The sequence below is a fragment of the Alligator mississippiensis genome, chromosome 4, assembly GCF_030867095.1.
Source record: "Alligator mississippiensis isolate rAllMis1 chromosome 4, rAllMis1, whole genome shotgun sequence".
NCBI lineage: Eukaryota > Metazoa > Chordata > Crocodylia > Alligatoridae > Alligator > Alligator mississippiensis.
Genome location: NC_081827.1, coordinates 71,781,945 through 71,794,439, shown reverse-complemented (window position 1 = coordinate 71,794,439; position 12,495 = coordinate 71,781,945). Strand labels below are relative to the sequence as shown.

General features: G+C 46.0%; 1 protein-coding gene across 2 annotated transcripts in view; it reads right to left on the bottom strand.

Annotated features, from left to right (window-relative positions):
- The window catches only part of TBC1D15 (TBC1 domain family member 15), an 80,428-nt gene extending 69,993 nt beyond the window's left edge, over nucleotides 1-10,435 (bottom strand). The window contains exon 1 of one of the 2 annotated variants that reach the window (XM_019493688.2): nucleotides 10,325-10,435. In XM_019493688.2, coding sequence (XP_019349233.1) covers nucleotides 10,325-10,348 — 24 coding nt within the window. In that variant the 5' untranslated portion in view covers nucleotides 10,349-10,435. The remainder of the gene's footprint in view (nucleotides 1-10,324) is intronic. The other variant, XM_014595871.3, reaches the window with a different exon arrangement.
- Between the last annotated feature and the right edge of the window lie 2,060 nt (nucleotides 10,436-12,495).

Below are 12,495 nucleotides of genomic sequence, written 5' to 3'. Positions count from 1 at the left end.
CTGACCTTTGGCCTAACCTGGACTACAAACAAGGATATTACTTCAGATTAGGAATGTGACTGACTCTAGTTCTGACCTCTTTGATGTACCCCGGCCCCAGGTATACCCCTTAACCCTGGATATTGTGGGGAACCCCTGGACCACATGCTCTGGAGGCAACTCTCCTGGCCTCCGCTTGCCATATGAGTACTCTGACCCCCTTCCCACTATACACAGAGGACAGCCCTTCTCCCAGCTGCAAGCACAGCGTGGGCTGCTTGGCTCCCCCTACTCAGCCCCCTTCCCAGCACAATGCAGACAGTCTAGCCCCACTCCACACAGCCCAGACCCTCTCAAGGTGTAGTACAGATATCACAACCCCTTTTCCTCCTGCTTATGCTCAATTCAGACTGCCCAGACCCCTTCCTACAACCCCGACCCCAGAAGCAAGGGGCAGAAAGCAGAAGCCAGAGGAGGAAGGGAGAGCCCAGACACCTCAGCTGCCACAGTAACAGAAGCAATGGAAGAAGCAGTGGCTAGGCTCGTCCCCAAAGCTCCTCCATGCAGCCCCCAGGCCACCAATTCGACAGCCCTGTGTTAGACCATGGACATAACTATTCTAAGGAAAGAAGTCATCAAGCAAGCATGCTAGGTTTCTTCCTTTCCATGTCTGAACTGACTGTATTACCATAGTGGTATGTTTGTAGTAATGTCATTAACAAATTAAAGGAAAATAAGAAACAGAGAGGAATAGCTATATTAATGTTAAATGTACAGCTTTAATTATTCTGAAGATCTGCATCCATAAATCTTGCCAAGGTTAATCGTCTGCAGAATACATAATTTAGTACTGCACCTATTACCCCTATCTTCCAATGTATATAATTAGAGCCAGGTTCATCACCCAATTAATTCAAGACAGGAAAGAAAGATATAAAAATCAAAGCCAAAGTCTTCAAGCATAGCCTCTGATATTTTTTTTTTTACTATCTTGGATCTAATTTTTGAGAAGCACCAATCCCCTCACAACTCCTAAAGAAGTCAATTACAAGTTACTGTCCACAGCAACTCTAAAGAAGAAAAAGAACTACGACAACTGCCAGAAATACAGCAAAAGCTGTGTTATCTAGCACTTTATCAACCGGAAAGCTCCACTAACCAGCATCCAAGAGACACGGCAAAAGCAAAACCAGAAGTCCCACTTCTGGTTTCGCCACCACAAGCTGAGTTCTCCTTTACTTCTTCAGCCCATGGCACCAAGCAAAGCAGCCTGCACGAGGCCCTTCTCCCTAACCCACGGCACACTGACGCCAGGGAGGGCACCAGATGGTGCATACTTGATTAACCGTCATCCTCCATTCCCTGGGGATGCTGGATAACAGAGCTTTTGCTGTAAGCAAATGGAGCTGTCCAAAGACAGGGAACCTTGAGGCCTGGTGCTCTCTTGGGGCAACCACACAAATACATACAGCTATCGGTTTCATTAACACATATCAGAGCTTCCATAAAAAGGAAGAGCTTACCCCAATTTAAGCTAAGGCAGGGGGTTAACCTTAGCCAGGACCTTTATGGCGTTTCCTCCCCTTGAGGATTCTGAGATAGCTACCACAATATACAGTATGCTAAAATCTCCAGGTTGCACATCCACAGATTCAGCTGCCCCAAATCTCACAGTTCTAGATCAGGGGTCAACAACCTTTTGCTGGTGCAGGCCAGTGCTTTCAATCCAGATGTCCCTGTGGGCCAAAAGTCTCCATCCCACTTCCACAAGTCTTGCTGACAGATTCTCAACCCCTCTACAGCAAGGGAAAATTCAGATGTTGTAGCAAAGCAGGCTCCACAGCAGAGAGGGTTTGCTGCAGAGGGATGGCATGATGCAGCTCCACAAAACAAATTCCCCATGACAGACTGGATCTCTCCACAGGCCAGATCTGAGCCGCAGGCAGTTGGTTGTAATTGTTAAACCCTGTTCTATATAACCATTCTCAGGAGAGATACAGTGCAGTTTTCAAACTGTAATGACTGCAGCAAGGATGATTTATATCTTAACCTTGTTAATGGCAATAACTCAATGGACTGTGATGTTGTGTTGAGGGTCACCAGGTACATGCTTGCATGGGCAGTCTTCACCATATCCATAAGCAGTTTCAAAATGTAACACTGCAATGTACGCAATGGATGCAGGTGACCACTGTTACAAAACAGTTTATGAACCTGTTGGTAGATGAAGATACTAAACCACCACTAGATAAGAAGGTTCATATGACAAACAAGGAGGGAATCATCTGCAGTTTGTTTCCACGCTAAGAAACAAGCACTGACTAGTGAAAGAAGACGGTGCTACAGAAATGGGGTGACCAACAGTGTCAGGAGAATTTCAGGACCAGAAATGCCACTTTCCTGGGAATTTGCACTGAGCTGCCCTGATGCTACAGAGGCAGTGCAACATGATACTACCCTGGCTCAAAGAAACACTGGGCCACAACCATCTGGAAGTTCACCTTCCCCAACTATTACCAGCCCACACAATTTCAGTGTATGCAAACAAACCATTAAGGCAGCATGTGCCACCAAAAAGCTACTGTAACTGGTTTTTTCAAAATTTAGGAAATTCTACATGTGCAAAATCATCAAATCTCCTGGGGATTTGCAAATACCCCAGAATGAATGATGGTACCTATATTCCCCTCCCTTTACCCCAGCAGGCCTCAGCTTATTAACATGAATCTCCATCTCCATATCTATAACGATGTTGCTAATCCATAGCACAGGTTCATTAACAAGAACACAAGCTGGAAAAATATTTGGCACTAGCATTTTCAGCAACTCCCTCTTGATTTCACTGAACAACACAAAGAAAGAAAGAAGCTGTTAGATTGCTACTGGCATCTATATTAACAGTGTAAGCATTCCCCCACAACCTTATCCTCAGCAATTCCAACCACCCTCTGCTGCTATGGCTCATGAGCAGAAAAGAACCATTTCACCTGGTACACCTTCGTGACAGCAGTGTACCTTCAGGAGGCTAACAACCAGGTGGCAGGCATTCAGTGAGAGGCTGCTGGTGGATGAGCACATGCCTAGGATTTTAATTGCCTGCTGTATTCTGCATAATATTTGAGACAGCAAGAGCAACAGTCTTGGAAAACGCTGGGAGGCAGAAATACAGGCAGAGAGACTGATTGCAGTTTGCATGGGCGGGGCACCCATCAAACCAAAATGATGACCAACAAGCTCACCTTGTCCAAGCCTTGTGCACCTACTCCGAGGTAAGAATTTGAAAATTCCAATCTGCTAAGTCAGTCCATGACTGGGGACTATTTAGCAAAGCAACCTTCACAGATTCATCATGACAGACAGACAAATCCAAAAGGGAAGAAATCTGTTTGGCTTTGTCTATAAAATCACTCCTATGCTATACATGTTTTCTGTATACGATTCTCATTCTACAAGACTGCTCCCGAGTCCAGCAGGGCCTCTGATGTACATGCCTTTGAGCTTATGAAATTTGAAACAGTATGTGCTTTAACCAACAACAGCCCCTACTTATTTAGGACACCTATTTGCCTGTTCCAACCAACTCCAATGGCCATTTTCAATTCAACCTTCAATTATAAGTACAACATGAGATAACAGCTTTAACAAGAAAAAAAGATTTAGTCAAATTCAAAACTGCAGTATGCAAACTGGAGTGCCATGTAAGTGGACCAACATGGGGGTTAGAAGAATCAAAGCAGCTAGGCTTTCATGAAGCGCTATTCTCTCTGTGACAGAAGTACTCTGGCTACTGATGCTCAAGCAGCACTGGTCCCAAGAAAAGGGTGATCTCCAGTACTTGGAGAACTAGTGCTGACTGAACCTTCACTCGCATAGGAGGTCATGGTACTGAGGCAGCCAAGAACTGGACAGCAGCTGTAGCCTTCAGTAGCACAAACCTCTTGGTCAGAGCATCCAGCATTATTTCTGGTTACTTCACCAGTTCAAGAAGACTGTGTCCTTAACCAAAGATAAGCTCAATTTTGTTATGCTGTAAGTTCTTTGCTCTAGTGCAGGGGTCAGCAACCTATAGTATACAGGCTGGATCCAGCCTGCAGATGCTGGGTTGTGGGTGCCCCCCACCATCACTGCAGGGATGAACGCTGGTGGCAGCAGGGTCCTAGGACCCACCCCTCTGACCTGGGGTGGGCCATATCAACCCACAGTCATGAAAGGTTGTCTACCCCTACTCTAAATTCTAGCTGAAGCCATGCTCAGTCAACTCCTTGGGCTGTTGTAAACAACAGTCGTGGTTTTGCTTCATGTGCTCCCTCTACCTTGGAACATTTGGCTCAGGATCCAGCAAAGTTGTTTGAGTATCTCTTTTTCACTGCACTTTTTGCAGGCCCTCAACTTTGCTATATGTTATGCCATCATCAGCATTAGAGCACCTGAAGGTCTCTAACGCAGGTATCAACTCTCGAAGGCAAGAAAAGTACCAACAGTGAGTGCAAAGCCATACACAGCTATTATTAACCTCACCATGCCTCTTACAGCCAGGAGTGCTGCTAAAGACAAGAATCAATAGCAGACTCCAAAACAGGCATCTTAAATTCAAGCTTCAAAAGTGAGCAGCTGGGCTAATGGCCCGGCAAAAAAGTCCTGGCTCTCAGACACCTACTAGTACACCCAAGAGCTGCTGACCATGGTTCTGTCCAAAAGCGTATCCCAAATGTGCAATGGGGGAGCATCTTCTCCAAAGAGTTATTCAACACCTCGCAGTAGGGACTTTCAATCTGTACTCCAAGCCATCACAGTAGTAACATACTACTATCTTCTGAGTGGCTATGACATCACAAGTGTCTTAATTTCATTGATTCCTTCTCAGGACTGGCTGTACTTTTGCCTTGGCCCCACTGCAACAGTAGGTTGATGACTTCTTTATAGGCCAGATGATGGAAAAGGTGTAAGCAATGGTTAGCATGCTCATAGAAAGATGGTAGAGGTGTTCAACAAAATTTTTGATCCCTGGAGCATCCAAGCAAGAAGAGGAACAATCTGGTAGTAAATCAGAATTTTAAACTGGGAAGTGAGAGCTAGTAAGCATGATCACAGACAGATAAAGAGACTGGCTAGGTTTAAAGGCAAAGGTTTAGAGCAGTGTGGGAATACTGATGGCAGATTAACAGGCTAAGTCAGAGTGGAGCAGTAGGCACAATGACACTGTACTGCAGTATCTCACTCTGGGGAAAAAGGTTATCTTAGACTGAAGCCACAATAAAAATTCTCCATGTTACAGACTTATCTCAGTTCAAGTGGGCACAACCTTTTTCTTCCACAGGGCTGGGATTTTGCAAGATACCTTGACCCTGGTAACATGAACAGGTTATTTTATGCTGCCACCAACTAACGCAATACATCAGTGACTTCTTCTGAAGAGTCAGATTAGTGAATCTTCTTGAGCCATTTGAGGAATGCACATAAACCACCAGCAACTGGGTGATAAGTTTCCTCATCCAGATATACAAGTTGTTCTGGCTCCTGAGTACAGAGCACGATATACCTATATAAGTTTAAGTGGTAGACGTTCTGAAGATCCCCAATTGAATTCTCTACATATTGGTCAAGCAATACTCCTTACAAGTGAGCAGCAAGCCTGCATCCTAAATTACTTATAAAAATTAGCATACCGTAGAAACATATATAATGACTTTTATTTCATCGTGCTTCAAGAAGACAGAGAATGTGTTCTACTACACACCTTTTCAGTTCTAATGAGAAGTGCTGTGATACCAAAAGTACTCCCAGTCAAAACATGCAAGGTAATTCCAGTATCTCCAAGGCTAATTTTTAAAGTAGTGTTTACAAAGCCACTTAATGAGAAGCCACATGTGAACAATACAAGTCTGGAAAGGAGTGCAACTTGCTTTAATTAGCTGAAACAGGTACAAAGTTCTTACTTCTTTCCTAACCACACCTTTGTGAACATAACAATAACATTAAACGGTGGAAAGCCCAATGCTATCAATTTTCAAAACCTCACTAATACCAATGGGTTGGGTTTGTTTGTTTGTTTGCTTTTGGGGGGGGGAGAGAAGGGGAGGCAGGGGGGAAGGCACGCACAAGACAACAAAACAGCATCTACTCATATCTGACAGTTTCTCTCTTAAGCCTCAAGGATAAAAAAATACCACCCTATATCTTACCTTAATAAGTTAGTTCCAATTCTGCTAATAAAAGAATGATTATGGAACTAATTACAGCCAGCCACTTGCATTCCAGAGACCTGACCTGACCCATGTCCTTTAAAAAAAAAAATTCCATCTACCCAGGAGATTGACCCATACTGATTCAGTTTTATTTATTTTTTATTAACATAATTTCTACATCTGGTATGTTTTGAGCATTTACATGTCATATTTTCAAGTTTTTCTCTATGACTAGAAGGGCAAGAATCATGCTTTTTATATTAAAAAAACCAAACATGACCACCCTCTCAATCACATGACTGCAGGTACAAGACTTTAAGGAATCTTGTGATTCAAGTGTCAATAGCTAGTAACACTGAGAACCATGCACTCTAGAAAAGAGTTCAAAGTTCACAAAAGTAAGCATTTTTTAAGTCTAATTCAGGTGTATTGGAAATGTCTTGAGCTACCAAAGTAGCGCAGCTATATACATGGCAACAGTGAGATTTCAATTAAAATAAGTGATTTAAGTATAACAAAAGGCTAAGGTTTATTTTGCCCTTAACTAGGAGTAAATCTATGACAAGCAGAAAGATTTTTTTTTTAACATGCTGATCAAGGGATCAGGATGTAGGGACTTACTTAAATTGCTATTTTATGATTGTCACAGAAACCACAAAAAATGGCGCTCCCCATGAAAAATGGCACTGGCCACAATTTCTCACGGAATCAACCCAACAAAATGCTTACTAGAATACAAAGACAGCACAGCAACCACTGCAGCCATAGAGCACATGATTTGAGTGAAAATTACTGAGAGGCTGACCTAGTGACTAAGTGAAGGTGCCAGTCAGGAAAGCAAAAGTATTTTGGTAGCAAGGGACAGGGCTGCCAGGGCCCCTCCTCCAATCAGTGGTGAGGGGTGAAGCTACTGTGAAATGTCCACGAAACTGGCTCTGCGCACCATGAGTGGGATGCGAAAAACCCTTTGTCTTGCCGCAATTCAAGTAGGTCCAAAAGCTGCACCAATAAAAATTAAGATCCTGAAAATAAAACTAACACCTAACCAGGAAAATGTTAAGTGAATTGGGTCCTAAAAAAGGAATCATAAGGGAAGTCAATATGAATGAAATAGCAAAGGAAAGAGGACTCTCTATGGATAACACAGAAAGAATAATTATTAAAATCAAAACTCAATGACCAACCACTAGGGGAAGAAAAAACAAGAAAAGAAATTAATACTTTTTTTCTGGAAGACAAAGTTTCATGAGATCTAATTTAATGCAACCTGTCCAACCAAATCGATCTGTTTCTTTATGAGTAATCCCATTTACCCCTTGAGTACTACATTTGACAATAATACTAGCTTCAAGGATTTTTTGTAAGATGCTATTATAGCATAAATCTGTATACTACTTTTAAATTGATATACAATGAAAACTGAAAAGTGTTTGGGAATCGTAAGGACACATGCAAAAAACAAAAAAAGATTTCCATTAACATGGGCACAGTTGAGAACTATGCTATATTTCAGTCCTCACCAAATAATGTAATCGGTATGTCAAGTTATACCAACTATCATTCATTTATAATACGGAACTATTTTTGCTCTGTCTCAGGAGCTTAGAATTAAGTCTCCTTAAAGTCCGTAAAAAGAAAGTACATAGTATTACTACACCAAAAGTATGGCTCTCCGTTCTGCAAGACTGAGGTCATAACACATATTGTTTACATGGCCATATTAGCATTCTAGCGAGCGCCTAACTAAAAATATGTTTTAAAAATTGTGACCATCTCCTGTGCTTCCAGAGGCAGCATTTGGAGGTTGTAATTCCTCCTGGTATTGTGCTGTGGTATCCTCTGTCCCAACTTCGTAAAAGTCTATGTTGGAAAGGTGTTGCTTGGTTTCCTGTATGTATGCTGTTTTGTCCAACAGCATGACAACAGCGACACTCCACTTATCTTGTTGTACGATAATATCAGGCTTGTCTTTAAAGGTGAGTATGACTTTCCATTCTGCAGGACTGAGGTTGTAATGTAAGTGTTGTTTTTTGGGTACTCTCAAAGCACGCATGGAGCGAGAAATAGTTTACATACAGGTCTAGAGTGGGGCTTCAGCCCTCAGGTGGACTCTAGTTGTCCTTGTGTATGAGTTTGGTCAATGGCAGGTTAATCACTGCATGGCTCCTTGTCATAGATATATTCCCTTTAGTCTTAGGGTGCAGAAAAATAGTCTCAAGGTTTCCATTCAGCTGTACCTTAGCTGCAAGCTGTTTCAAAGACACCACAGATTTCTTAAAGAAACTGGCTCCACTAACACACTTCCAGCAAATACCATACTAGCTACCATGGACATCACATCTCTATATATCCATGAGCAAAGATTACAAGCCATCCAAACATTATCCCCAGTGAGGACATTGCTTCCATTTCCATCACACTCATATGCTTTGTCTTCACACACAACTCTCTAGGGACCCCCCATACCTACAAATGACACTGCCGTGGGCACATGTACAGCCCCACAATATGACAATATATTTATGACAGACCTCCAAGTCCACTTCCTCTGCAGCTGTGTCATCCCCTGGATATACTTTAGGTACAATGATGATATCTTCTTCATATGGATGCATGGGAAGGAATCTCACCAGGACTTTAAGAACTTCCACCCCTCCATCAAACTGATTTGGGAACACTCTAACACAGGGGTTTTCAACCTTTTTTTAGTCTAAGTACCCCTGGCAGCCAGACACCAAGCGGGGGAGGAAGGGGGGGGGCAAGGCAGGGGGTAAGCACACAGCCAGATGCCAAGTGCCGGGGAGGGGGGTTTTACATGGCCAGCTACCAGGGGAGCGGGGACACGCAGCTGGACACCAAGTGGAGAGGCAGGGATGGCGTGCGCACACAGGGACAGCGCGCCACCACCTCCTAGGACCATGGCCAGAGAGGGGTGAGGGCAGCGGTGCCCCTCTGCAGGGCAGGGAAGCTCTCCGGGCTGGTGGATGGCAGCAGCTGCCGCCACGCATGAGCTTCTGCACCCCGGCCCTACTCCTGGGAGGTGGCTGCGCTCCATCCCCACCTGCCCACGCGTATCCCCTAGGACCAGTCCGAGTATCCCCAGGGGTACACATACCCCCAGTTGACAACCCCTGATCTAGCAAATTCATTTCCTAGACACCATGGTGAAGGTTTACAATGGCCACATTGCCACCACATCATATGGGAAACCCACTGATCACCACAAATACCTTCATACCACCTGCTTCCATCCTAAACACACAACTAGATCTGGAGCAGGGATTCCTATAATTACAGTACAATCCCAAAACTGTAGCCACTCAAATCAGCAACCCTGTTCCAAGCTACTACAACACGCACAAAGCTGACAAGGACAACAGAATCCTTCTGGTTGTCGCATACAGTCCCCACCTTGGGTACTTTATATGACAAAAATTTGCTGGTGATACTTAAGGTTAAACTGAAAAATTTGCTGGTGGTTCTTGAGGTTGTACCGGTTTAAAATTGTGGTGCACAATCTGTCAGAATTTGGGAACCGCTGGACTAAGATATAAATATAGAGCACACACTTTTGTGAACCCAAGTTCACGTCATGGGATCCTGTGAGGTAGCCAGCCAGCCAATCAGTCACTCGACATGACCAGGATTCAGAAATCCCCATCTGCATCCTGTCACTTCTACATTTGGCTCTGGAAGGTGAATTTATTGTAGAGGGGAACAAGTCATTTTGAGCAAGCATGCGTACGTATGCGTACCAGAGCGTATATCTGTGAGTGTACTAGCATGTACTTGTACCAACACAAGCATGCATGTGCACGTACACATGTGCACAAGTGCACGTACATGCACCAGTGCTGTGTGCACACCAGTGCTGTGTGCATGTGCCCACATGTACCAGGGTATATATACGTGTGTGTGTCTCTCTCTGCCTCTGTGTACGTGTCCTGCTCCCAGGGACAATCCCGGCCCCGGCCCCCTACTCCAGCAGCACCAGTAGCAGCGCGGCCTATCACCCCCGGGCCCGACCCAGCCCCCTGCCCGCCGAGCGCCCGGGGCCTGGCACAGCGCTGTCGCGGCGGCAACCGCCGTCGGGCGCCCCCGGCCTCACCCCAGCACCGCACCCCGGGCGGGGGGAGCAGGGCCGCCTTCCCGCCCGTTACCTTTCCGCCCGCAGGAGCCGCCATGTTCCTACGAGTGTTATGATGACGTTGCGCTCTTCACGTGCTCCGGCCGCTCCACAACAACCCCCGCCCGCCCCGCCCGGGCGCCGCCCGAGGGCGCATGTGCGGGGTGTGGCGTGGCGGAAAGGCACGAAGACGGCCGAGGCGCCGAGCTCAGGACTCCGGTGCGGGGGGAAGGGGGCTGAGTGAGGCAGCGCTTGCGAGGTTGCGCCAAGACGCGATCTGCAACCACATGCTATGGCCCGCGGGACTTTTTTCCTGAGTCACCTCCGGCACAAGGGGTGGGAGCTGCTTAGCTTACCCCCGAGCGTGGGGTGGGAGTTCCTGGGGGCCGCACGCGCGAGGGAGCGCTCGTCAGCACACGTTACGCTTAGAACGCGTTAGGTTTGCGGCGCTTTCTGCGCAGGCGCAGCTTGCTGGGAGCGCGGTCCAACATGTTCTACTGTGTGCTGCTGACGGGCGTCTGCTAAGGGGCCCGTTTGTATCCTCCCCAGCAGAGGGACCTTAGCACAGCACGTGTTGGGGAAAAGGGTGTTAGAGAGAGAGAGAGAGATAGATAATCCCCCCATCCTGTGCTGTGCTAAGGTCCCTCTGCTGGACGTGATACAAATATATCAAGTGATTGAACAAAATTCAATTGTTCTAACACTGTATGTGGTGCTCATGGGCAACTGGTGCCTCCTAATAGTGGGGGGCACTAGCAGCAGATCACCAATGCAGGGAGTCCCTCAGCAGCCAATCACTGCAAAACCGGAAGTGCTGCTGGTGCTTCTCTCAGGGAAGACCATATCTCAGGGTGTGCACCCCCTACATGTTGCCAATGGTGGTGCTTCAACCATCAAGTATCCTCCACCCATCTCTTCTTCCAAATCCATTAGCAGGCATCCTACGTGCAGGCCCAAGCTCAGAGGCTTGGGATTCAGATACCCCTGAGTCTCGCTTGCAGTCAGCTAACAGCCACAGGACCAATAGGAAGGAGTCCCCTATTTCCATAATGTCAGCATGTAGCCAAGATCCTCCTGCTGGAAGCTGGCCAGCAGGAAGCCAGTTACAAGACTTGTAGGGTGTCCTGTCTGCAGTGCATTTGGACAGGGTGCACCCTCCACTACACAATGCTGGTACCCATTTTGGCTTGGGTACCAAACCAGTGCAGCAAACTACACTTTGTCTTAGCCTATAAGAGGATGCTGCTGGCGTGAAGGGAAGCTGAACTGATCCAGCTAATTTGACCTGGAACATATTTTTTTATTTTTTGGAAAAGTTATGCTACTTCAACCTAGGTTTATCTCTGATAAGTGTTACCCAGCTCCTGTTGTGTAAATGTAGGGCTGCTCACCACAAACAAGTTGCCTAAGTTTCAGTCCTCTATCGCCCCAGGATACAGCGTCCCTGTCCCACCCTCCTGTTCTGTGGGAATCAAACGTTCTACCCCAAACTCTACTGCCCAGTATACGTGGCATTTATTGGCGACATTAATCAGCCACATCAACCAAAAAAAATGCCGATTGCCGCTAATGTCAATTTCCTTTTATCATGTTGATACGGTATGGACCAACGTATCGGTGCACCTCTAGTCACAGGATATGGATGGATCCAGGAGTGAGGTCTAGGCAGGGTGGGATCAGGTCTCCATGAGCTGGGACTTCCTTGGCAGAGCAGGGGCAGTAGCTTCTTCAAAAATACCTTCCCTTTCCATGCCTACCTCCCAGACACCCCAGGGAGCATGACCAGCCCCCCCCCCCCATCTCAAATCCCAATTTATTAAAACATGAGAGCTTTAAATTTACTTCCTCTGTTTCTTTTAATTTTTTTTTTCTTACTTTATCCTTCAGTGGCGGACTTTCTTCATATTACCACCCTTGCTCCACTTCCTTTCCAGCTCCCATTTCATTAACCACTGCCATCCCATTAACTCTCTGCTTTCTAGCTTCATGTTCCCACCCCCCAACCCATCTCTCACCCTCCCCAACCCACCTAGAGCAGGGAAAAAAGTCTGTCCTGGCTCACCAGCCTTTAGTGATAATTCAAAGTTGTAGCTCATAGTCAGGCCCCTGATCACCAGCCCTCTAGTAGCAAGTCACAGCTGTGCAGGTGGAAGACAGTCAAAGCCTTAAGGTGTGACTGCTCCAAACTCAAATTAGCACTAACAC